This window comes from Moschus berezovskii, chromosome 2, assembly GCF_049115385.1.
Source record: "Moschus berezovskii isolate FMDL1 chromosome 2, NW_MosBer_1.0, whole genome shotgun sequence".
NCBI lineage: Eukaryota > Metazoa > Chordata > Mammalia > Artiodactyla > Moschidae > Moschus > Moschus berezovskii.
In genome coordinates, this window is record NC_142461.1 from 29,196,071 (window position 1) to 29,222,468 (window position 26,398).

At 46.6% G+C, this 26,398-nt stretch overlaps 2 protein-coding genes across 3 annotated transcripts in view; both read left to right on the forward strand.

Annotated features, from left to right (window-relative positions):
- Positions 1 to 79: 79 nt before the first annotated feature.
- SLC23A3 (solute carrier family 23 member 3) lies at positions 80 to 8,498 on the forward strand. Its single transcript, XM_055397928.2, has 12 exons — positions 80 to 2,365; positions 2,477 to 2,634; positions 2,723 to 2,844; positions 3,005 to 3,078; positions 3,417 to 3,598; positions 3,917 to 4,040; positions 4,187 to 4,301; positions 5,049 to 5,302; positions 5,802 to 5,907; positions 6,208 to 6,375; positions 7,379 to 7,474; positions 7,570 to 8,498. Exons 1-12 carry the CDS (start codon positions 2,201 to 2,203, stop codon positions 7,854 to 7,856), a joined length of 1,851 nt encoding a protein of 616 aa, XP_055253903.2. The 5' UTR covers positions 80 to 2,200; the 3' UTR covers positions 7,857 to 8,498.
- A 735-nt stretch (positions 8,499 to 9,233) lies between these two features.
- Positions 9,234 to 26,398, forward strand: part of NHEJ1 (non-homologous end joining factor 1) — a 94,205-nt gene continuing 77,040 nt past the window's right edge. The window contains exons 1-5 of one of the 2 annotated variants that reach the window (XM_055398087.2): positions 9,234 to 9,345; positions 13,618 to 13,889; positions 14,813 to 15,025; positions 22,436 to 22,574; positions 23,504 to 23,562. In XM_055398087.2, coding sequence (XP_055254062.2) covers positions 13,713 to 13,889; positions 14,813 to 15,025; positions 22,436 to 22,574; positions 23,504 to 23,562 — 588 coding nt within the window. In that variant the 5' untranslated portion in view covers positions 9,234 to 9,345; positions 13,618 to 13,712. Of the gene's footprint in view, positions 9,346 to 10,190; positions 10,654 to 13,617; positions 13,890 to 14,812; positions 15,026 to 22,435; positions 22,575 to 23,503; positions 23,563 to 26,398 lie in introns of those variants that run through there. The other variant, XM_055398086.2, reaches the window with a different exon arrangement.

A 26,398-nucleotide genomic window follows, 5' to 3' on the forward strand; every position in this document is an offset into this window, starting at 1 on the left:
CCCTGATCCTATCATCGTTCTCATTCTCTCTGAGCCCCATTCCAGAACGTCCTTCTTGTTTGATGGTCATAGGGTCTCATATCAAGCTGCTCCCTCGTTCCTGCTCCCAGCACCCTGGGGACCCTAACACTCCTCGACTCTGGTGCAGTGGGGCACAGATGGTGACTGTGCCATGCCTAGGAGTAGCCCTGTCTGTCACAAGTTCTGAGTGAGCACCATCTTTGTGGATCCCAAGGCCCATCTCATGGAGAGAGTATCCAGCAGAGCCCCATCAGCTCCTTGAGGGCAAGCCCGAGGACACTGTCTCCTGACTTCCTTTCTGGGCTGACAAATGGTGGTAATTAGCGTAAGGGCTTCCATGGTGGCTTAGCTGGTAAAGAATCCGTCTGCAATGCAGGAGACCCTGGTTCAGTCCCTGCATTGGGAGGATACCCTGGAGAAGGAAATGACAACCCACTCCAGTATTCTTGCCTGGGAAATCCCATGGGCAGAGAAGCCTGGTGGGTTACAGTCCATGGTGTCACAGAGTCAGACACAATTTAGTGACTAAACCACTGCCAAAGAGAAGACCAAGCTGGGTTATCACTGGAAGAAGAAGAGCAGCCAGCTGAATCGAGATGATTTGGTACCACAAAGGAAGATACACAGTAAGGGTGGTACTGCCACCTAGGGGGCATCTTGGAAATTTATGGGGCATTTTTTGGTTGACAAAAATTTAAAGGGATGGGACTTACTGGCACTTAGCCTATATTGGAGAAGGCACTGGCGACCCACTCCAGTACTCTTGCCTAGAAAAATCCCATGGATGGAGGAGCCTGGTGGGCTGCAGTCCATGGGGTCGCTAAGAGGTGGACACGACTGAGTGACTTCACTTTCACTTCTCATTTTCATGCATTGGAGAAGGAAATGGCAACCCACTCCAGTGTTCTTGACTGGAGAATTACAGGGGCGGGGGAGCCTGGTAGGCTGCCATCTATGGGGTCGTACAGAGTCAGACACGACTGATGTGACTTAGCAGCAGCAGCAGCAGTCAGCCTATATAGGAAGCTACACATCCAGAAAGGCTCAAGAATTCCCTTCTTATGAAGAATTCCTGAGGCAACTTTTGAATGACTGGGTAGACATCATGTATGACTGTTTATCTGAGCCTGGAACTACTTATTTTCTCTAAGCATGTAAACACAGAATAGATTTTGCCCATTTGAAAAGACTCTGTTTCCCAGGAATGCATCTCTGTGTACATTAAATCTACGCTTTGTTCAGCACTTTACAAAGAACCTGTTCACTCTTTTGGAACATCCGGTCACAAATGGCAGCACTGCTGGTGGTACACATGTCATAAGGGAAACACCAGTATCAGTTGGATTGTAGCTGTCCCATCCATGGCAATTCCACATGAGGGGTGGGCACTGGGCTACTTCATTGTCTTCCAGTTTAGTTACACCCAAGCTTTCCCACGGTGAAATAAGTTATTTTAATTACTTTGAGGACTTCCCTAGTGGTCCCGTAGCTCCTGATGCAGGGGACCTGGGTTTCATCCCTGATCAGGGGAACTAGATCCCACATGCCACACCTTAAGAGTTTGCACACCACAACTAAAGATCTCGCATGCTGCAGCAAAGATTGTGGATTCTGCTTCCCCCAATTAGGACTGGAGCAGCCAAATAAATATTTTAAAAATAAATCACTTTGATTTCTTCTTTTTATGACAATGAGGACATTGTATACAGAGTTGTGATTGCAGTTGTCATACATGACGAAGGGATGTTTCCTCTTGAGGTAGTAAGGGGGCTTGACCCTAAAAGGCTTGAGAACTACTGTGTAATTGTGATGGCTCCAAATGGCAGTGGTGAGGAGGTAGTACAGTCTATCAAACTTGCCCTGCCTATGCTAGGGGGAGTTTCCTCCCCACCACTCCTATTCTGGGACAGGAGACCCAGATGGAGATTCTTGGGAGGGGCAGAGACTCGGAACTTGGTTCCCTGGTTAATGGGTGATGGAATTTGCACAAGAGCTGGGCAAAGGTGAAAGGGCTACGTCCTGCCCCAAATCCCTCATCTCTTCGCTCTGCTTCATTGACACTCCCGCCCCATCCCCGCTCCAGGCTGCTAACTTCACACAAACTCTGACCTCTTACTCTCTCTCTCTCCCTACTTAACTCTGGCCCAGGGCAGCCGGGACAAGACAGAAGGCAGGGAGCATGAGCCAGTCACCCCCCAACGCCATACAGCTCCAGTCTGTGGGTTCCCAGGGCACCCTGGTTCCCCTGCCACGGCCACCCGATGTCCAAAATCCCCCCTCTCACTCTTGGGCCTCTCTGTGCAGGCCTCCTCCCTGGGGCCTCAGCTGTCTTCTGGCTCTGCAGGTAGGAGGCAGAGGTGCCTGAGTTGCTGCTGGCTGAAGAGGGTGTTTGGAGGGTGTAGGTGTGGTGTGAGCAACCCTCTGGAAATATGTATTTCTGCCTAATTGCCCGCAGCATATCTTGGTGTTGGCTTCTCTACTCTGCGCCTCCCACCTGCTCCTGCTTCAAAGTCTCCCAGCAGGAGGACTCTCTTTCTCTCCTGCCCAGCTCCTGGCTTCCAGCCTCTTTGCATGTGGCGTGTCTACCTCCCTGCAAACTTGGATGGGCAGCAGGTGAGAGGAACTGCCTGAAGAGAAGGTGACAGGGTCCCAGGGGGAGGGGAGGCTCAGGGAGGCTGGCGACTGCCTGCTGTTCCTACAGGCTGCCTCTTGTCCAGGCTCCATCCTTACAGTTTCTTATCCCCGCCCTGGTGCTGACCAGTCAGAAGTTACCTCTGGCTCTCCGGACACCTGGAAACTGTGAGCACAGAGCAAGGGCACAGGGTGAGGGTGGGGTTGGGTGCTCCTCTGAGCACACAGGTGGACTCGGGTGCAGGGTTGAAATGGGGCAATGATGAAAGGCCCAGACGCCAGCCAGAACTGTAGAGCACTGGGTCTCCATCCTGTTTCCATCTCTCCTCTCCACGCCCCCAACTTCTCCCAGCCTCCCTTGTGCTGCGCCTCTGTGGGGGGCCTGGCTGCCATGGCTTGGAGCTCTGGAACACTTCTATCCGAGAGGTACGTGCTTGGGGATGTGGAGGAGGACGGCTGGACTAAGAGTGCTCCTGGGGTTGTGGAGGTTCTTGTTTCCATTTTGGAGGAACTGAGATGCTCTAGGGGAAAGAGGTGGTGGTGGGGAACCCCTCCTGGAATTGTTGGGGTTTTTTGCCACATCATGCAGCTTGTGGGATCTCAACTCCCCAACCAGGGACTGAACCTGGTCCATGGAAGTGAAAGCCTGGAATCCTAACCACTAGAATTCCAGCGAACTCCCTGAAATTAGTTAAGAAGTCCAGGCTGAGGTCATCCTGATAAAGGAGAATGTTTTTTCTTTGTCCTTTTCTCCTCTCCACCAGGTGTCTGGGGCTGTGGTGGTCTCTGGGCTGCTGCAGGCCACTCTGGGGCTGTTGGGGGGTCCTGGCCACTTGTTCCCCCGCTGTGGGCCCCTAGTGCTGGCCCCCAGCCTGGTTGTGGCAGGGCTCTCTGTCTACAGGGAAGTAGCTCTGCTCTGCTCCACTCACTGGGGCCTGGCATCGCTGTAAGTAAGTCCTGAGAGGCGTGATGCCTGGTGGGCTGTGTGGGAGCAGGGGGAGGGGAGAGCTGCTACTCTATAAGTCCAGCAGCCGTCTCAGCAGGGATAACACTTGTGGGTTTGGAATCCAAAACTTTTACTGGATTCATTTGGTCACCTTGACTTGTACCTCGATTCCCATGGACCCCCAAGGTGCCCTCCTTCCCTCTCCACGGGGGCATTCTTCTCTGGAACCCCCTTTTGTGGTACTCTGCCCCTCCCATCTCCACTCCCTGCCTCAGGGGCAAGCTTCCTCTTGCCCCTAAAGCCCCTTCCCTTTTCCAGGCTGATCGTGCTCATGGTGATCTGCTCTCAGCACCTGGGCTCCTGCCTGCTGCCCCCACGCCCCTGGAGGCCACCTGCAACCTCTTCATCCCATACACACATCCTGGCCTTCAGGCTCCTCTCAGTATGTGGGGGTTTGGGCGGGGGGCAGTTGGAGTTAGGAGGGCTGGCATGGATTGCTCACTTGGCCCCTACTTGGTTGTTGTCTACCCCTTTAAGAAGGTTGGAAGGTTCTGGGGGAGGGGTTCTTTTCTGAGTCTTGTCCCTCAGGTGCTGATCCCCGTGGCCTGTGTGTGGATTGTCTCTGCCCTTCTGGGTCTCAGCATCATCCCCGGCGAGTTGTCTGCCCCCACCAAGGCACCATGGTTTTGGCTGCCTCATCCAGGTAGGCTTTCTCCTAGAACTCAGAACGTGCACTCAGGAGGCTTATAATATGTCAGGGAATACACATACTAATTCAACAGTTACCTAAGTGAATGTAGAATTGCATGTAGTAAATACAGCAAAGGACATGTACCTTGTATGATGAAGGTTTACAATGGGAAACATCTGACTTTATGGAGAGGTTAGGAAAGTCATTCTTTTTTTAATGCTTTTTATTTTTATTTATTTTTTATTATTATTTTTTGACCATGCCACACGGCTTGTGGGATCTTAGTTCCCCATCCAGGGATCAAACTTGGGCACTCAGCAGTGAGAGATGGAGCCCTAACCACTGGACTACCAGAGATTTCCCAGGAAAGACATTCTTGAGGAAGTGATCACTGAGCTGAGATGTGAGAGATGAGTAGAGCATTCTAGGTGGAGAGAACAGCATATGCAAAGGCCCTGTGGTGTCCAGCAGCACAGCAAGTACAAAGGCCTGAAACAAGGCCACTGTATCTGGAGTGAAAGAAATGATGAAGAGTGTGGTTGTAGATGAGGCTAGAGAAAGAGGTAAGGGTCAGACCAAAGGGACCTTGTAGATTGCAGTAAAGGGATAGGTTTTTACCCTGAGTTTGATGGTTTTGTCCCAAGACATTATCTCCAAAGACAATGGGGCCTTTAGGCGTCTTGTGTCACAGGCTTTTGCAGGCAGGAGGATGCTTCAGACTTGAGTCTGGCCCCAAAGTGGCTCCTTCTCCCTCCCCAGCTGAGTGGGACTGGCCCTTGCTGACACCCAGGGCTCTGGCTGCAGGCATCTCCATGGCCTTGGCAGCCTCCACCAGCTCCCTGGGCTGCTATGCCCTCTGTGGCCAGCTGCTGCGTCTGCCTTCTCCACCTCCGCACGCCTGTAGCCGTGGGCTGAGCCTGGAGGGACTGGGCAGTGTGCTGGCTGGGCTGTTGGGAAGCCCCATGGGCACTGCATCCAGCTTCCCCAATGTGGGCACAGTGGGTCTTTTCCAGGTATGTCAACAGGACTGTGGGGAGAGGAGCCGGAGGTGCAAGAGAGGGAAGGGAACTGATGGCTTGCTGTGCCCAGCCCTCTGTCAGGCTCTTCACAGCGGCCATCTCATTGAGGGAGGTGCCTAGAAGTGGTGGGGACTAGGAGTGCGAGGGAGACACTAAATCACTACTGAACTCCTTCTGTGCCTCAGCCACTTGTACCAGGGCTGAGGTTCTAGAGAGAAAGGAGTCAGATGAAGTCCCTGTTTTCTTGAGGACTTCAAGAGAGAGAGAGGTGGACACATTAGGAGAAAAGCAAATAAGATAATTTCCAAAAATGATAAGTGCTATTAAGAAAACAAAGCAGAGGATGGGAAGGGGGTTGAGTAAGAGAGATCCCTTTAGGATGCTTCTTGGGAGAGTAGCATTTGAGTTGGGATCCAAAGGATGAGATGTGGTTGGCCAAGCAAAAAGCTTGAGTGGTCGAGGAGGTGTGTTCCAGTGTCTCTTCATCACGTAGGCTGGACCTCGGCGAGTGGCCCACTTGGTGGGGCTGTTCTGCGTGGTGCTGGGGCTCTCCCCGAGGCTAGCCCAGCTCCTCACCACCATCCCGCTGCCTGTGCTTGGTGAGTGGGCCTGTGCTTGGCGAGCAGATGTCTCAGCAGCACTAGTATTGAACCAGGATCCCCCAGGAGGGCCCAACTGGTTGCTTGTGGTTGACACCCTTTCTTTCTGAGAAGTCTCCCTAGTATATGGCTGTGAGTATGTGGCAGCTGCCCTCATTTTCTCAGCCACATCTTGGCCTCCTGACTGGGCTTCTGGGCTTTTTGGTGGTCTCTGCCTATCACAACCTGCCCCGCCCTATAGTAAGTACTCTGCTGTGCCAGCCCTCTCCCAACCTCTTCGATTACTTCCATACGAGACAGGTGGGGTGCTGGGGGTGACCCAGGCCATGGTTCTGTCTACTGGATTCTCCAGCTTCCACTTGGCTGACATTGACTCTGGGCGGAATGTCTTCATTGTTGGCTTCTCCATCTTCACGGCCCTGTTGCTGCCGAGGTGGTTTCGGGAAGCTCCAGTCCTACTGAGCACAGGTGGGAGGAAGGGGAGGGAAAGAGGAGTTGCCTGGCAGTGGGCAAGCAAGGGTTCAAGGCTTGAGTTTCTCTGGACTCCAGGCCCCACATGCTTCTCTGGGCTTGGGGATAAATAGTCTGTCCATTTGTTTAGCAAGTATTTACAACACCATGCTAGCTTCCTTGGGATACAATGGTGCCTATAGATTTACAGTCTAGTTAAAGAGATGAGATGTGTAGAAATGTAACTAGAAAGGTTCAGATAAAGAGCTGTGATGCTCTGCAGTGAGAAAAGTCTTCTGTTGGAGATGATCCCAGTAACCTTTATGGAGAAAGTAACATTGAGCTGGTCTTGAAGGATGGTAAGATTAAGTATTTGGTGAGAAGGTCATTCCTGGCAGAGGAACCACAGTAAACAAAGATGCTGAAGTTGGAAGTCATAGCATATGCCCCAGGAGCAGCAAATAACTTAGTTTGTTAGCTCAGCTTAGCAAACAGCAGTGATTTTAACTGAGGATGGTTTTGCCCCACAGAGAACATTTGTCAGTGTCTGGAGACATTTTTGGTTGTTATAAGCAGGGAAGAGGTTACTTGCATTTAGTGGGTAGAAAGATGCTGTTAAACATCCTATAATGCCCAGGACAGCCTCTCTCAAACAGAGAATTATCTGGTCCAAATGTCAGTAGTACTGAGGTTGAGGAACTCAGACTAGAGCATAGAAGGTGAGAAGTAGGAAATAAGGTTGGGGATTTTAATACCAAACTTTCCAAAGACAGGGAACCTGGAATGATCAAAGCATATCTGGAGGGCACGTGGATGCTCAGATGATGGGGTGTTAAGCAGGAGTCCTGTGGGAAAGGTCTGGGTGTGAGAAATAGCAGAGGGACAAAGTGGGGAGGGGGAGATAGAACAATTCAGAAAGACATGCCCTCCATCCAGTACTTAAGCTTAGGTTGGAAGTATTAGACCCTTGGTTTTGCATAGCGTCAGAGTCCCCCTCCTGCCTGGTCCCAACCCCTTGTAGGCTGGAGCCCCTTGGATGTGCTACTGCGCTCACTGCTCACAGAGCCCATCTTCCTGGCAGGACTCTTGGGCTTCCTCCTAGAAAACACCATTCCTGGTAAGTTGAGGCCAGGCCCCAGCAGACTGGGGAGTGGCCAGAAAAGTCATCACTCCCTGGGTTGGGCAATGACCTGACCATTTTGTCTTTTGCAGGCACACAGCTTGAGCGAGGCCTAGGGCAAGGGCTGCCACCTCCTTTCACTGCCCGAGAGGCTCCGATGCCTCAGAAGTCCAGGGAGAAGGTGAATCAAGAGTACGAGCTTCCCTTCTCCATCCAAAATCTGTGTCCCTGCATTCCCCAACCCCTCCGTTGCCTCTGCCCACTGCCCCAAGACTCTGGGAATGAGGAAAGAGGGCCCTTCGAGCCCGGAGAGACAGCTGACTTGCTGCCTGACTTTGGGGACCAGTGCCCTCAGCCTAGCAGAGGAGAGTCCCAGTAATTACTAGGACTCCTACTCTGGTTAGTTTAGTCCTACCTCCCAGCTTACTGGAGAACCAGATCGCAGGCTCCACTTTCTCCCAGGGAGAGGATGTATGTGTGTGTCTCACATGGGCCCCCCAAAAGTCTCACTTCCCAATAGGTGTGTTTGCCTTTTCCTTTCTTAGTTAGGCCTGCTCCAGAGCAGGGGCTGTGAATGAATGAGTGATATTTTGCTTGTGAACGATCTATACTCGAACCCTAGCATTCACTTTACTGATATTTATTGAGTATCTCCTATGTGTAAGGTCCTGGAAATACAGATATGGATAAGACAGGGTCCCTCCCCTCTCAAATACTTATGATTTAAAAAGACATGTAATTACTGGACTTCCCTGGCAGTCCAATGGTTAAGGCTCTGAGCTTCCAATGCAAGGGGTGTGGATTCGATCCCTGATGGGGGAACTACTAAGATCCCATAAGCTTCGTGGTGCATCAAGAAAACAACAATACAAAAATGTAACTACTAACTAAAATCCAAAGTGGAAGTCAGTCTTCAATAAAGATTAATAGAATGCTATGGGAGCAAAGAGGAAGAAATAATGAATTCCGATTTGGGATAGTGGGAAAGACTACATAGAAGCAGCACTGGGGCTGACCTTAACAAGAGGACTTTGGGTTGTGGAACATGGATGAGAATTTTTCAGACTTAGGTGTCCAGATGGAGCAAAACTGTAAGTTACACAAAGTACAAGATGAGTTGGATTGGTGATGGAGCATAAGTATGGCGGTTGCTGGAGGGAGAAAGGAGGCAGGAGAGGTACAAGATAAGGTCAGACCAGGGGAGGTATGCTGGGGAGACTCATCTCTTCAAACAACCAGCCTGTTGGTGGGACCCAAGAGAGATTATCTAGAGAAGTTCAATCCCCTCATTTTATTTAAAAACAAAACAACAAAAAAGACACGTAGGGTAAGGAAATTTGACTTTCGGTTTTTCAACAAATCCAAATTCGTGGTCCTCTCTCCTGCATTTCGTCTGGCATTCTTTCTGCTTAGTCGCTCAGTCGTGTCCGACTCTTTGCGACCCTATGGATTGTATCCAGCCAGGCTCCTCTGTCCATGGGGACTATCCAGGCAAGGATACAGGAGTGGGTTGCCAAGCCCTCCTCCAGGGGATGCATCTTCCCAACCCTGGTCTCCCGCACTGCAGGCGAATTCTTTACTGTCTGAGCCACAACGGAAGCAGGGCAACTCTAAGGAGCGCCTTTATCCTTCTACCTCCCTACCAGGGAGCCCTCTGGGCCGGTGTAGCCCTCTGGCTCCGAGCACTCCAGCTATCAGCGCCTGGGGCCCAGATGCCCCGCCCACATCAGGCCTGGGCTCCGCCCCAGTGTCCCAAGACCCCACCTCCCTGTAGTGGGGGTGGGAAATGCTTCTGCTCTAGGCCTTTTCGTTGGCGCGGGCGGGCCAGCCTGCTGCGGGGAGGGTGAGAGCTCTCTCGGCCGCTCACGGTAGGTGGGGTCGAGCTCTAATCCGGGCCAGGGCCGGGGCCAGGCAGCGAGACTTCTTGGGCCCTGCGGGCTGGTCCTGGCAATAGCGCCTCCTCCCGCCAAGTGTCCTGCCAGGAGGAACCCGCGCGCGGCCAAGGTTCTGGGCCAGGCCTCCGGGGATGGGCGGGGGTGGTGGCGGGGGCCGCGCGTGCGCAGCTCGCCTCCCGGCCGCGGGGCGGGGTTTGTGGAGGTACTCCTAGCCCGCAACTTGCTGCGATGAAGCAGCCGGGTTTTGGCCTTGTTGCCCCTTGGGGCGGAGAAGGCAATGGCAAGCCACTCCAGTACTCTTGCCTGGAAAATCCCATGGATGGAGGAGCCTGGTAGGCTGCAATCCGTGGGGTCGCTAAGGGTCGGACACGACTGAGCGACTTCACTTTCACTTTCACACATTGGAGAAGGAAATGGCAACCCACTCCAGTGTTCTTGCCTGGAGAATCCCAGGGACGGGGGAGCCTGGTGGGCTTCCGTCTATGGGGTCACACAGAGTCGGACACGACTGAAGTGACTTAGCAGCAGCAGCAGCAGCCCCTTGGGGAGTCCGGAGCCGCGCCTCACGCACCCGGCTCTGTAAAAATAGAAACGCGGACTGGAAGGCCTTTCTAGCGAGGGCGAATGGAAACTAGCGGCCACCAGGCGGGGCTCCTGGGGTGGGACTGTGGTAAAGGGAGGGAGGGTCCGCCCTCTCCCAGAGGGGTGAGGCGGGGCGGGGTCTAGCCGGGGCGGTCGTTGGCGTTCTGCTTCTGCTGCCCTCTGCAGGATGGTGGAGGAACTGCGCCTATAGGGGCTCATGCCGACCCGCCTTAGGCAACCCCGCTCCACTGCTGGCCCTCCGCACTTGCCCTCCCTTCATTCAGTAATTATAACAGGTGTACATTTGACTTCCCTCATAGCTCAGTGACACGGCTGAGCGACTTCACTTTCACTTTTCACTTTCATGCATTGGAGAAGGAAATGGCAACCCACTCCAGTGTTCTTGCCTGGAGAATCCCAGGGACGGGGGAGCCTGGTGGGCTGCCGTCTATGGGGTCGCAAAGAGTCCGACACGACTGAAGCGACTTAGCAAAGAATCTACCTGCAATTCTGGAGGCCCGGGTTCGATTCCTGGGTCTGGAGGATCCCCTGGAGAAGGAAATGGCAACCCACTCCAGTATTCTTGCCTGGAGAATCCCGTGGACAGAGGAGCCTGGCAGGCTACAGACCCTGGGGTCGCAAGAGTCGGACACTTACCGAGTAAACCACCACCACCACACTTGAAGCTAAAATAATATTGTGAGTCATCTATACTTCAATAAAAAATTATTAGAAGAAAAAAAGAATAATAAACGGGTGAATCTGGTTAATGTGAAGTCATCCTAGAAGGAAATAAGAAAAAGCTGAGATATAGAGGCCTCAGAACTGGACGTGTGTGGTGGGAGAAGCTAACTCTAGGTGTGGTGCTGAATTTCTCAAACCTTTTTGGGGGGCTTGTTGACCCCTGCAGCTGCATTTTAAACTCCTCCCCCGCCCGCAAAACACATACAGTGTGAGGATCTTGAGCATCCAGGCTTTCTGAAGTGACAGGCTCAGATAATTAGCCCAGTTTTGGTGACTGAGAGTGCACACTGGGGAGTGCCTAGAAAGGAGAGAAGGGCTTGACGACTTGCTGTTTGTGACAGACGAAGTTTGTGATCTTGGGCAAAGTGGGACTCTGGTCTGGTAAGGACTGGCTTCATCATTCCTAGATCTTCTCCTCCCAGTAGGAACAGGAGGGGAACTGTGACTGAAATACCATCCTCCAAACAGAATGTTTTGAGGCTGAAGATAAAAATCACAATATATGCATTTCAATTTCACCTGCCTAGTGACTGTACAAATTATGTTACAAGGCTGCACTAGGCTGTGATTGGAAGAATAATGGCTTAGATTGAGATGAAAATGACTGGAAAAATGGAGCCATGTTAACTGTATTAACGAAATCCAAGGATTTTCATTGTTTTCTTTATATTCTTAAAGATCTGCCTCCCCCAACTTCAGTTTGTGTTTATAGACTTTCATTATATCACTTTTTTTTAACCCACAGGAAAAATGATCAAACTGCCTGTAAAGTAGCCACAGTTACTGAACATCTGTTAGGTTAAGGCTACACATTTAGTTATTGAAGTGGAAAGGTTGGCTTCCAGGATGTTCAGCAGGGTGTGATATCACTGATGGCAGTGCCTTGGGTGGGGAGGTAGGCAATGAGGGAAGTGGAGTTATTTCATGGTCTCTACCTTTGCTATGTTCTGTATCTTATATTAACTTCCTAGTCATTCAGGGTCTTCTTGAAATGGAGTTGGGGCTTTTCTCTTTGCTTCTGGACATGGAGTTATTAGCTCTTTATTTGACCATAACTGTGGACCTCTTCCCTCCAAATGGGTGTTTGAATGTACGCACAAATTTTGCTTATAATTCCAGAGAACTTACATGCATTGACTCTAGATTAAGAATCCCTGTTTTAGAGAATGTGTCTATATTTAGGTAAAAATGTATTTAGGGGACATATAAGTGTATATATATATGCATACAGTAATTTAGGGAATATATATATGTTTGGGTATGTATATATATATGTGTGTGTGTGTGGATCACAATAAACTGTGGAAAATTCTGAAAGAGATGGGAATACCAGACCACCTGACCTGCCTGTTGAGAAACCTGTATGCAGGTCAGGAAGCAACAGTTAGAACTGGACATGGAACAACAGACTGGTTCCAAATAGGAAAAGGAGTACGTCAAGGTTGTATATTGTCACCCTGCTTATTTAACTTATATGCAGAGTACATCATGAGGAACACTGGGCTAGAAGAAGCACAAGCTGGAATCAAGATTGCCGGGAGAAATATTAATAACCTCAGATATGCAGATGATACCACCCTTATGGCAGAAAGTGAAGAGGAACTCAAAGGCCTCTTGATGAAAGTGAAAGAGGAGAGTGAAAAGGTTGGCTTGAAGCTCAACATTCAGAAAACAAAGATCATGGCATCTGGTCCCATCACTTCATGGGAAATAGATGGGGAAACAGTGGAAACAGTGTCAGACTTTATTTTTTTGGGCTCCAAAATCACTGCGGATGCTGATTGCAGCCATGAAATTAAAAGACGCTTACTCCTTGGAAGGAAAGTCATGACCAGCCTAGATAGCATGTTAAAAAGCAGAGACATTATTTTGCCAACCAAGGTCCGTCTAGTCAAGGCTATGATTTTTCCCGTGGTCATGTATGGATGTGAGAGTTGGACTGTGAAGAAAGCTGATCACTGAAGAATTGATGCTTTTGAACTGTGGTGCTGGAGAAGACTCTTGAGAGAACCTTGGAGTGCAAGGAAATCCAACCAGTCCATTCTAAAGGAGATCAATCCTGGGTGTTCATTGGAAGGACTGATGCTAAAGCTGAAACTCCAATACTTTGGCCACCTCATGCGACGAGTTGACTCACCGGAAAAGAGTCTGATACTAGGAGGGATTAGGAGTGGGAGGAGACAGGGATGACAGAGAATGAGATGGCTGGATGGTATTACCGACTCTGTGGACATGAGTTTGAGTGAACTCCGGGAGTTGGTGATGGACAGGGAGGCCTGGCGTGCTGTGGTTCATGGGGTCGCAAAGAGTCGGACACGACTAAGCGACTGAACTGAATTGAACTGAACTGAATATATGTTTAGTGAATATACACACCTCTAGTATTCTTGCCTGGAGAATCCCTATGGACAGAGGAGCCTGGCAGTCTGCAGTCAGTCCATAGGATCGAAAAGAATCAGACACAACTGAGCAACTAAACACACACACACACAGTTAAAATTCTGAGAGCTTCCAGAGTTTTGTTTTTAGATAATGATCAAATAATTCAAGTTTCCTGATTATGACACTTATGATGTTTTATAAAAAAGAGTAATTTCTTCTCTTTTAGAAATTCTGGGAAAGGATAGCACTGACATATTTATTAGGAATGTGATAAAGATGTGACAATAATGGTGTAGGTTTCCACACTGTGTTACCATTGGAAAGCAGAAATACTAGTACCCATTTACTGAGACTTAAATGCTATAGAAGAAGGAGATATTTTATGTTCTCTAGGAATTTAATATGAGAAAAAAAACGTCAAAATTCTAGATAGATTTTTAGCGATAGGAGGTAGTAAGATTGATGCTCAGCTTATTACATACCGGGAGGATGGAGGAGAGGGGGAAGAAAGTAAATCCGTTCCTTCTGTTTTCTTAGGATTTTCACAAAGCATATTTGATACAGAACTGTCTGAGTGGTGTCAGACCTGCAGGACCCTGGAGACACTTTGCTGAATTAAGACTCTGCTGCAGATGGAGGAACTGGAGCATGGCCTGCTGCTGCAGTCATGGGCATGGCTACAGCTGGCTGAGAACTCTCTGCTGGCCAAGGCGTATATCACCAGGCAGGGCTATGCCTTGCTGGTTTCAGATCTTCAACAAGTGTGGCATGAACAGGTAGACACTAGTGTGATCAGCCAGCGAGCCAAGGTAAGTGTGAAGAGAAGTACTGCTGTGGCAGTGGACATGATTTCTTCCTAGTGAAGGTCAGGGAACATTACCATCTCCCAGCTTGTTGGCCTATAAGTTGCCAAGGAAGGTCAAATCAGAATAAAACAATTGCCACCAGTGTTCTGCACTTCCGCCTCTAACCCTGGGATCTTTCCATATGGGTGTGGGTGTGGGTATATTTCTGTAGTGTATTCAGTAGAAGGAAGAATTGTGAAGTAGGCCAGAATTGTTTTCTTCTTTCCTGTTCTGATGTTTTTATTTTCCCTCACCTTCCTCTTCTGCCTACTATCTTCTCTTTTATAAATATGTCTTCATTTACATGGCTGCATCGGATCTTAGTTGTGACATGCAGGATCTTTCATTCTGGCTTGAGGACTTCTTCTCTAGTTGCGGTGTGTGGGCTCCAGAGTGCACGGGCTCAGCAGTTTCTGCACATGGGCTTAGTTGCCCCTCAGCACGGGCCTCTCACTTGCCCCTCAAGGTTCGGGATCTTCCTGAACCAGGGATTGAACCCACATACCCTGCATTGCAAGGTGGATTCTTAACCCACAAGACCACCAGGGAAGTCCCCTGCCCACTGTCTTCCTGTTAACCAGAGCTTTCCTTTGCTGTTACCTATGAGGGAGTCCCAGGTGGCACTAGTGGTAAAGAACCTGCCTACCAATGCAGGACACATAAGAGACTTGGGTTCAGTCCCTGAGTTGCGAAGGGCCCCTGGAGGAAGGCAAGGCAACCCACTCCAGTATTCTTCCCTGGAAATCCCATGGACAGAGGAGCCTGGCGGGCTGCAGTAAGTGGGGTCACAGAGAGTCGGGTGTGACTGAAGGGACTTAGCATGCGTGTACAAGGGAGTCAGTTTCCTTTAGCATTCTCACTCTGTACAAACCCTGCTGTCTTTTTAGGAGCTGAACAAGCGCCTGACTGCTCCTCCCGAGGCTTTTCTTTGTCATTTGGATGATCTGCTTCGCCCATTATTGAAGGGTGCTTCTTGCCCTGGCACGGCTACATTCTCCTGTGATCGTGTGGCAGAGGCCCTGATACTACGGGTGCGGAGTGAGCTTTCTGGCCTCCCATTCTATTGGAATTTCCACTGCATCCTAGCTAGCCCTTTGCTGGTAAGTGCAGTTTGAACATGGGGTAGGGAAAGGGGTGCCAGCTGCCCCTTCTTCTAAAAGCTTCTCATATGAAGCTTTTGGTACTCTCTTTTTTTTTTTCTTTGTAAACCCCACTTGAAATTCTTCTCTAATTAGAAAACTTTTCTTAACTAGAAAGACGGCATAAAGGTTTCTTGACTGGTATTCCTTTCCTTACAAAAGGAGCAGAGTTTGGGTCTACATGCTTGACTGGGTATCTTTAGTCATTACTTGATTTATTGAATATTTATTAAGCATCTACATTGGAGAAGGAAATGGCAAACCACTCCAGTGTTCTTGCCTGGAGAATCCCAGGGACAGCGGAGCCTGGTGGGCTGCCGTCTGTGGGGTCGCACAGAGTCTGACACGACTGATGCAACTTAGCAGCAGTAGCAGCAGCAGTGGGCTAATTGTTGGGTGTTCAGATTTAAAACAATATAGCCTATTTTTGGCTCAGACAGTAAAGCGTCTGCCTACAATGCGGGAGACCTGGGTTCGATCCCTGGGTCAGGAAGATCCCCTGGAGAAGGAAATGGCAACCCGCTCCAGTGCTCTTGCCTGGAAGATCCCATGGATGGAGGAGCCTGGTAGGCTACAATACATGGGGTTGCAGAGGCGGACACAACTGAGTGACTTCACTTCACTTCACTTTAGCCTATTCCTGGATTCATGATCTAATGAGAAGACAGACAGAAAGCAGGATAAAGGATGGTATATACATTGATCAAGATAAGCCCAGGATGATTGAGAAATCTGGAAAACATTTTTGAAAAGATCTTCTGAGCTGAGTTTTGAAGATGAGTAGGAACTAATTGGAGAAAATGAAAAAAATCTTTCTAGGCAAGAGTGCATTTTGAGAGGAGTGGAGGTGTATAAGTGTGAGGCAAGTGGGGGAACTTCATGACTGCAGAAAGTTGTGAGAAAAGAGGTAAACAATGGCCAGATCTTGAAAGATTCTAATGAGTTTGGATTTGATCCAGAGGCAACAGGGATTCATTGAAAAACTTTAAGCAGGGGTTTAACCTGATCCAATTTGTAATTTATTAAGATCACTCTGGTAGTAGGGTAGGGTATATACCAGTGCTGAGTACCTCTCTGAACGTTGTCTTTTAATCATCATGATTGTTCTGCAAGGTAAGTATTACTATTGACATTTTCCAGAGTAGCAAGCTGAGATTGAAGGTAATTTGTCCAAAGTCATCCAGTTTATTAATGAATGAGCTGGAATTTGACTCCCAGCTAGATCTGATTCATGAACCCATTTTCAGGGACTTGGGAGATGATGTTCTCTGCTCACTTGTAGCTCTCTAGGTCCCAAGAGCTTTTATTTATTTATTTTTTGACTGTACCGTGGAGCATGTAGGTTTTTAGTTCCCCGACCAGGGATTGAACCCATGGCCCGTACATTGGCAGCATGGAGTCTTAACCACTGAACGGCCAGGGAAGTCTCCCCAAGAGCTTTTATTAGTGATTAGTTAGTTGAGAGTGAAGAACTAGTTTGCAGGAATTACTTCTGCTAGTCTTTCTATCCTTCTATATAAACGGAGCTTGTTTTAGCATTAGAGGACAGGATCTTCTGTGGGTGTTTGAAGGTTGTAGTTTTATCAGGAGAGAGATAAATCTTTACCAACTGAAGACAAGTGGGCATCATTTCCTACCTTCCTTCTTTAGCCTGCCAGAGGTGCTGTGATGCTTTGGCATCAATAAGGTGATGGGACAAAGTGCTTTTCAATAAACTGTTCTGTTTTTGATCTGGTATTTTTGACCCAACCTAGATTTGAGTGTTTGGAGAACCACTGCACATTAACCTTTGTATTTTTAAGGCTCATTGACAGTGCTTAGCAGGTAATAATCACTCACATTTGTTGATTTTAGTTGAGTTTATGAAAATTTCCTCCTTGCTTTAGATAGAATTTATGTTTTTGTTTAAAGCCTCTGTACCGTTTTCTAAGTAACACCAGGGGGCACTGTTCCCTCAATAATGCTTGTGGCACCAAAACATTTGGGTAGCCTTGGGGAAGCCCTCCTAATAGCTACTCTTATTTTGTATCACACAGCCCTGGAAATTCAGACAAGTGAGACTGGAGAGGCAGCTTATGAGCTCTAATAGTTATTTCTTTCAAAAGAATACATTAAAGGATACTTGTATAATGATAGTATAATGGAAAGTAATATGTTAAGAACACTTAGCTCTCCTAGGCAAATTTCTCTAATTGGAGAGCAGCAACTTAAAAAGAGGCAGCAGTATTTAGAGTCGAATGAGTCTTGGTTGGCCATGGGGAAAACAATTTATTAATAATTATGCTTCAAGATGTATTATTCAAAGAAGAAGAATGCCATCTCAGGGAAACCCCTGTACCTGAGAAAGCTTTAGAGGGGAAAATTTAGAACCAGTGGACACAGGCGAGGATGTAGGTGGATTCTATTTCAGGCTTGTATGTGTCTGTGAGGTCACACAGTCATAATTTTTGTTTGTTACTCATTCTTGTCATAGTTCTTATTTAATTCTTTTTGAATGAGTAACTCATGCCAAAGGCAAACACTTCAAATGGCATTTAAGGGTATGTCGTTAAGAAATCGGTCTACTTTCTATTCCCTTCCCAGTCCCTCATTTTCCTTTTCTAAAACAACTATTGCTGTCACATTCTTGTGAATTCTTAAGGAAAGCTACATATATGTTTGTGTGTATGTATCTATACATTTATATATGAATATACGTATATATATATATATGAATATACTCATGCAGTCAGAATCAGATCTTTGGATATGTATGTATTTTCACAAATGTTAATATGCTGTTCAGTGTCCAGTACCTTGCTTTTTTCACTTAGTTTTAGAACTTGGAACTCATTCACAGTAATACATTTAGAAGACCTGCCTTAATATTTTTTTAATGGCCACATAGCATTTTGATGAATGAATATATCAACACATATTTAGTTTATCTGCTGCCAGTAGACACTTAAACTGTTTCCATTCTTTTGTTGTTGTATGTAATAAACACCCTTGTATTTACTTTTTATATGTGTAAATGTGTGAGTAAATTCCTAGAAGTGGAATAACTGAATCAAGGAATATTGGCATCTTTAATAAATCACTAACATAATGCCGTCTTGTCTTCTGGAGAGATTATGCAGTATAACTCCTCCGCATCATACAAGGGAGTGAGAGCTTCCCTCGTCATACAGGGAGCTTCCCCACCTCCTCCACCACATGGTGTATTCACGTTAGTAACGTGTTGATAATAGTTTTCCTATCTCTGCAAGATATTATGGGATATATAAAGCTTTCTAACACAGAGCCTATTTCCACTTCTGGCCAACCTCTCTTCATCACCCACTCCTTCCCACTGTTCAGTCTTTCTATTGTCTAATCGAATTCTTTTTTGTTGTTGTTCTCTTTTTCCCCAGTGTCATTCTTTTTTGTAAATAATTTTATTTCTTCGTGTTTGGCTACGTCGGGTCTTTGTCGCTGTGCCAGCTTTTCTGTAGTTGCGGCCAGCAGGGGCTCCTCTTTAGTTGCAGTACACGGGCTTCTCTTTGCGGTGGTGTCTCGTATCGCAGAACACGGGCTCTAGAGCACTATGGCTTCAGTAGTTGTGGCTCGTGGGCTCTAGAGCACAGGCCTAGTAGTTGTGGCACATGGGCTTAGTCAATCCAAGGTCTCTAGTATCTTCCTGGATCAGGGATCGAACCCATCTCTCCTGAATTGGCAGGTGGATTCTTTACCACTGAGCCACCAGGGAAGCCCTAATGTAATTCTTGATATTCCATATTTTGAGTTTCAAATCTGTCACCTTTTTGGCAATTTTATGATCCCCAGGAGTCACATCCAAAGGTTTTTTTTTTTTTTTTTTTCTTAGTGGAAGGAGCACAGGGTTTGGAACCAGCAGACCTGAACTTGTAACTTAACTCCACCACTTTGACTACTTGTATCAGCTTGGATAGGTTACTAAATTTTTATGAGACTCAGTTTCTTTATCTGTAAAATGAAGGTACCAATCATGACCTTTGTTGTTAGGATTAGATAAGAGAATATGTGTCATATTACTTGGCCTTAGCATTAAAGTGGACCTATAAGAGCAAATATTCCAATTCCGTAATTTTTCTTTCTAAAAACGACAGGGACCATGAGAGTACTTGGGGGTGAAGTCATTTTCACATCCAGGTGTAGTTAGAACCAGGGCTAGCATGTTAATCTGATTCCCGGTCTACTGCCTTTTTCATTAAATTCAAGCATGCTGTGTTTCATCTTGGGACTGATAACTGCTGTCCTGCTCTTCTGACTCATGAACATTTCTATGGGAAATCTGAAGATGTTGGGGAAAATTATAAATAGCTTTTCCTCTAGACAAGATTGGCGACTCCTGCTTCTATATTCACCACACTTCCTGACTTTCTTAGCTGTTGGGACTCTGTTAAGGGCAGAGGCCTCGCAGGGTCAGAGCACATATTCGACACCCGGTAGGTATTTATTGAATTGACTTATTGAACTGCATCTTTCCGTATGTTGCTGTCCATAGATGAATAGGAAGGAGTGTCCCTGGCCTCATACAGCACCTCAGTGTTTTTCCTTGTAGTGTCTGTGAATTTGCTTTGAAATCTATTGCTTCAGCCACAATGTCTTGTTCTAATTAATTGATCTAAGACAGGGTTTAGTTAATGTCGAAATGAGTTATACCCCAATGATTCAGAGTGGTGTAACCCAACTCTGTGAAATTATTTCAAAAGCTGAAATACTCAATGATAAAAAGCTTTTAAAAAATGTTATATAGACATTGGAGTCCTATCAATAATTGAAATAATCACCACATTTAATTAGACATGGTATTGATTAAAAGTTGTTTCTCATCATGTTTCATGATGTTTTATTTACTACCACTCAAAGGAATTGCTGTGAAAGTAACCCCCAGAGAAAGGTTGGTTATTAACTTTAGGAGTTTCTATTATTTGAGTGCTATTACCAAATAGATGGTGACGCTGCTCAGTTAGCAGTGGCAGTTATTTTCAATTCAGTCCACCAACCCTTGACTTGCTTTCAGATAAGTATTCACCTGTTTTTCCTCCTGGTCTCCCTTGAAAGGGTCCAAACTTAATTCCTAGGAAAGAGGGCTGAGTCTGGAACAAATTCATTTTCCAAAAGCAGGACTTCTGCCACAGTACTGCCGTACTGTGAACAGTACTGCCTGGAGGTTTAAGTTCCTAATGAGGACTGAGCTGGGGGATAGTACTTGGTTGGGGTGTTCTGTGTGACGTTAAGCAGGGACCGGTCTCTGTGGCTGGACTTGACTACTGGCTTCCCATGCTGCTGTTACCCCTGCATTTCTTGTATCCTGGTACTGATACAAAAGCTGTTGCCCTTAACCCCTAATCTCCCCACAGTATCTCACACCCAGTGTCTTCTCTTCTAATCTGTCTGTAGTGAAAGATCTCTTTCTCTCAATTTGAGCTGTGATACACTTGAAACCTTTAGTAATAAGTTTTACTAGAAAATTAATGGAAATGCACACAGAAGAGTCTGAAGAATTCAGACTTCTGATCCTGGTCCAAATGAGCCTGGCTTGTACATCTTATTGGCCAGTTCAGTACCTTTTCTTCACTTTAAGCCTGTGTGGGCTATCTTGTCTAAAAGTTCTGTTCAGGTCTAGGGCAGGGATTGGCATACTGTGGTCAGCAGGCCAAACCTGGCGTGCTGCTTGTTTTTGTAAAGTTATATTGGAACCCAGCCACCCCCATTTATTACATGTTGTCTATGGCGGTTTTCTTGCTACAACAGCTGAGTTGAGTATTGTGGCAGGGACTGTATGGGCCACAGAGTACTGACCATCTTGCCCTTATAGAAAAAGATTTGCTGACCTCTGATCTAGGGTGTTTCTTCTTAGTGCCTCTTAAAAGAAACAATTCTCCTTGAGGGAAAGGAAAGGAACTTTCATTAATACTTCCCAGGCATAAATGATCAAATTTAGCTATTTTTTTTTTGACTGGCTGTTGTATACCATGTATAGGTGAATGGAATAGTTATTCTATATAACTATGCATTATCATATAAGCATCACCCTAGCTGCATTGCCATATGGCCATGCTTGCATCCTTCTTTACCTCTGGTTATGAGCAAGTCGTGTGGAGGGCTGGCTTATTCCTTCTTTTGGTGACTGGATTGCTTCAGTTACAACAATGATCTTAGACTTTGCTGCATTTGTGGGGACAGATTGAAACTCTGGCCTCATTGTGGGCTGGTATCAGCCCTGAACATTCAGAAAGCTAAGATCATGGCATCCAGTCCCATCACTTCATGACAAATAGATGGGGAAACAATGGAAACAGCAATAGACCTTATTTTCTTGGGCTCCAAAATCACTGCAGATGGTGACTGCAGCCATGAAATTAAAAGATGCTTGCTCCTTGGAAGAAAAGCTATGACCAGCCTAGATAGCATATTAAAAAGCAGAGACATTACTTTGTCAACAAAGGTACATCTAATCAAAGCTATGGTTTTTCCAGTAGTCGTGTGGATGTGAGTGTTGGACCATAAAGAAAACTGAATGCCAAAGAATTGATGCTTTTGAACTGTGGTGTTGGGGAAGACTCTTGAGAGTCCCTTGGACTGCAAGAAGATCAAACCAGTCAATCTTAAAGGAAATCAGTCCTGAATATTCATTGGAAGGACTGATGCTAAAGCTGAAACTCCAATACTTTGGCTACCTGATCCTAAGAACTGACCCTGATGCTGGGAAAGATTGAAGGCGGGAGAAGTGAACGACAGAGGATGAGATGGTTGCATGGCATCACCAACTCGGTGGACATGAGCTTGAGCAAGCTTGGGGAGCTGGTGATGAACAGGGAAGCCTGGCATGCTGCAGTCCATGGGGTTGGACACGACTGAGTGACTGAACTGAGCTGATCAGCCCTGAAATGGTTCATAGTTAGTGTCTGGGTCTGATCTGACTTTCAGAGTTCTCTGCTTTCCTGCTGTTGTTTGTCTTCTGTTACATTCCAGCCAGCATACTCTGTTTTAGCTGGACCCGCTTTCTTGAAGGTTACCTGGATCTTCTGCTTTTGTCTCTAAATTTTTGCTGAGAGTTGCTTACCTCTTATCACCTGTATCATAGCCTTCTCTTTACATCATGACTTGAGGTTATCTGTTCATGTATGCTCTCCTTTATTCTTCCCATCCTCTTATCTGTGCCACAAAGAAAATCCCTGGACCTCTTTCACATACTTATTAAGTTATTATATCTGTGTTTACATTCATGTGAACATGTTGCTTGCTTATGAAAATATAAATTCCTGTGAAAACGTGTTTTTTTAGTATTTTTTCCTAATACCTTATACAGTGTTGGGGAGTACTTAATGTGTATCTGCTGACTAATTAGTATCTCTTCCATGGAAGGTCTCCCAACATTTGATTCGTCCTCTGATTGGCATGAGTCTGGCATTGCAGTGCCAGGTGAGGGACCTAACAACATTGCTTCATATGAAAGATCTCGAGATCCAGGACTACCAGGAGAGTGGGGCTACACTCAGCCGAGGTGAGAGGACATTCTTTTAGACATCATGTGGGGTTTTCATTTGTTTTAAATAATTTTATTTATTTATTTTTGGATGTGCTGGGTCTTTGTTGCTGTGTGGGCTACTCACTAGTTGCGGCGAGTGGGGACTATTCTCTAGCTGTGCATGTACTTCTCATTGCAGTGGCTTCTCGTTGAGGAAGCACTGTGTACTTCTCGGGTACACAGGCTTTAGTCATTGTGGCTCCCGGGCTCTGGAGCGCAGGCTTGGTAGTTGTGGTGTGTGGGCTTAGTTGTTCTGTGGCATGTGGGATATTCTCAGATCAGGGATCAAACCTGTGTCTCTTGCATTGACAGGCAGATTCTTTACTATTGAGCCACCAGGGAAGCCCAGGACATTCTTTGGGAGTTGGATGGGGAGTGGTTGAAGGGCCTTTGGAAAGGGGGAGACTCATTTGTATTAGGGAGGTGCTTCCCCGAGTGCTGGGTGCTAACCAGGAACTGGAGATTAGATGACACTTCTTTGGCTTCAAGTATCTGGCTGGGCCCCAGGTGTCTAAGAGATGCTGTAACTGAGTCAGACATGCCCTAGGCAATGGCCAGGAAAGACTCTGGAAAGGGGCCAACAGCTATACAAAATTGCATGAGGGCAAACATGACTTGGGACTTTAGAAGGCTGCATAGCTCCAACTTCATATTAAAAATTCAATCCAACCCGTTTTTGTGGTGGGAAGACCTTCGAGAGCATGTGCTGCCGCTGAACCTGTTGTCATGGCTAATCATCCTTTCCTCCTCCTGCTTGTGCTCTTCTCCGACTGGATCGGTGTCTCTGGATGCTGCATCTTTATCCTTTTCCCCAAGAAGTCCTGGGCTCTGTTCCCTTTCCATCTCACAGGTAGGGAGCTTGTTCTAAGACTCATATTTCCTTTCTGTCTCCCTTCTTGTTACAGATCGGTTGAAGACAGAGCCATTTGAAGAGAATTCCTTCTTGAAACGATTTATGGTAGAGGTAAAGTGTTCATTATTTCCTTTCTCTTTCTGCAGCCTTCACTTTACTTCCTTTTTCCAGGTGCCTGAGTGGTGACTTGCATTTTGGGTATTGGGTTTGATTGCATGATTGAAAAATCTATTTTATAGAAAAGTCATTTATAAAAGTCTGAAAAGCTTATGATGGAGAAGCTGGGGAGAAGTAGGGGGAAAGATGTAAAAGGTAGAAGTGGGCTGATTAACATTTGTAAAACATCTCTGCTGTAGTACCTAGGCATTTTATTTGGAATTCTCTCGGAAAGCTTGGTTGACCAGTTGCTAAATTTTTGCTTGTTGAGATTTGATCCCAGGTCTGGATTGTGGAGTGAGGGGCTAGTCATTATTACTTGTCCCCTTGTACATCCTGCAGTAGGGGATGGTGAAAAGCGCAGGGCTACCATTTGGGGACGGTCTTGTGGGCACAGTAGGCTGTGGAAAATCACAGTGTTTATGCAAGGGGACTGGCAAGGGAATGAATGGGGAGTAGATAATTGTGGCCTGTCAGAAGCTCCTTCCTAGGTTTCCCTTCTAAGGATTGAGCTTGGCCAAAAGAAACATCTATTAAATGCCAAGCAGGGGGGATATTAATAATAGTGACCTTTGATAATACCAGTCAATATTGATCTTTTTCTCTAACTCTTCTGGGAGTTGTTGCTTGTACAGTTAGTGCCCTAGTATTATTACACTATTTTCTAATTATACATGTTACCCAGGTTTGTACTTTATTGTGTAAGTAAATAATGCTGTTATAATATTTATCACATATATGGATTATTCATTTTTCTGTCTTGTCTTCTGTGCTAATTTGTCAGCTCCTTATGGTCAGGGACTGTGATTCAAACTTCTTTTGAACCTGAAATTCATGCTTTTCACAGGGCTGGGCAACAGGCAGGTGTTCTTGACTTGGATCCTTCTGTCCTGCCTCTGTCTATTGACTGAGCGGTGGCTGCATGATGCTTGAGGTCTTAACAGTGAGAACCAAACATGTGAACGGAGCCCTCAGTCCCTCTACTAAAGCGGTTGTAATTCTGGAGGAGGAGAGATGCGTTGCTAAGTCTTGAAGCAGAATAGGTTTTAGGTATTCATGGGGAAAGAGAGACCATTAAACCAAAACTTGGGACAGAGAGACTTCCTAGGCCATTTTTCTTTCAGATAGCTTCTCCTGTCTATAGGTTTAGGTATTAAGGCGGTTAATATAGACTGGTATGACATACTTGTTCCATGCCTCAGCTCCTTAGTCAAACAATGTTAGGCTTATTCTTAGCTCATCAGGGAGGTCTCTTCCTATCTAGTGCCTGCATACCTATTCAGTTTGGTTTCTCAGCATTTTTTTCCTGTATATTTTATGCGTCAGCCATATAGAATGGCTTTGAATTGCCAAAAATGCTGTTTCTCTCACCTTTGTGTCTCTGCCCACGTTGTTCCTTGTTCTAGAATGCCCAATGCCCTGGTCTTTTCTACCTTGTGAACGTCTATTAATCTTTCGAGTGTCAGCTTCAGCTTCTTTGGGAGACCTTTACAGACTGTCCTTGTAAAGATAATCCTTCTTTCCTGAGATGATAGTGCCTGGGTTCATGCCTCTATTTTTTAGCAGTTATAGCTCATAATGATGCTGTTTGTATGCTTGCAAGAGTATGTCTTTTTCCACTGAGCTATGGACTCTTTGAAGGCAAGAACCATGTTGAATGTGTTTCCATGTTCCCAGCACCAAACATAGTGCCTGGAAGTGATAGGTTCTCAATGAGTTTGTGGGTGAATATGTTGATAAACCTATGCCAGAGGGATTTTATGAAAATTGTGGCTGTGTGGGCTGTGGATCCAGTGTTGCTTGTTAGACTCATATTTGGGATCTTCAGTTGTTCTTCTGATTTATTTTGTGGCTTTGATAAATCACTTCTCTCAGAGCCTCTGTTTTCTCATTTGTAAAATTGGAGGCTCATTTCACACTGTCGGGGTGGGGGGAACACTGTGGAACTGAATGAGAAAGCATGTAGGAAACAGGTGTTAGCCCAGGAAGGAGATTGGTGTTTTGGAACCAACTGCTTCAAGAACACTGGTCCTCTAGATCCTGGGTGGATCACATCCAAACTGCATAGACTTGTAGAGTTTTATTTTATCTGGAAAAGATCTGAGAGATAGATAGTAGATTTCCATTTCATAGCTTAAGAAATTGGGCCTCAGGGGACTTTCCTGGTGCTCCAGTGGTTAAGAATCTGCCTCGCAATGCAGGAGATGCAGGTTTGATCTCTGGTTGGGGAACAAAGATCCCACGTGCCGTGGAGCATGTTACAACTAAGACCTGTCACAGCCAAATAAATAGATAAATAAATGAAATTGGGCCTCAGAAAGGTTAAGTGACTTGCCTAAGGTCATATGGTGGCAGCTGTAGGTTTAGGACCATACACACTTCTTGACTCATAGTCTAGGATTGTCCCTACCCTATTTTGTTTTGCTGCTTTTACGGGTCATATATACAAATTAGAGGAGAGTCAAGGGCTGGGATAATGTAGAATTCTTGTGACCTCTGGGATCACTGCATTGTCCTCAGAATGTCCTACGGAGCTGCTAGAACTGAAAGATTTCTTCCCAGGACTGCAGCATTTCTTATGGCTACTGCATCTTTTCAGCAACTCTGCTTGCCTGGGGTCCTCCAAACAGGACACAGAAGGGTCATAGGGTCACCCAAGACTGAGCTGAAAGGATGTGCCATCAAAATAAGCAACATAGGAAGATAAACAAACCGGGGACAGAGAGCTCGGGATGAAGGTGCAGGGGGCCAGGGCCGATGTCAGAGGGCCTTGCGGTCAGTGCCTGGGGTC

Excerpts from the sequence above, each read along its gene's own strand:
- SLC23A3 (XM_055397928.2), top strand. The coding sequence starts at position 2,201 with ATGAGCCAGTCACCCCCCAACGCCATACAGCTCCAGTCTGTGGGTTCC. Across the intron at positions 4,041-4,186 it reads TGGCCTTCAGGCTCCTCTCA|GTGCTGATCCCCGTGGCCTG; the intron begins GTATGTGGGGGT and ends CTTGTCCCTCAG. Across the intron at positions 7,475-7,569 it reads CCTAGAAAACACCATTCCTG|GCACACAGCTTGAGCGAGGC; the intron begins GTAAGTTGAGGC and ends TGTCTTTTGCAG.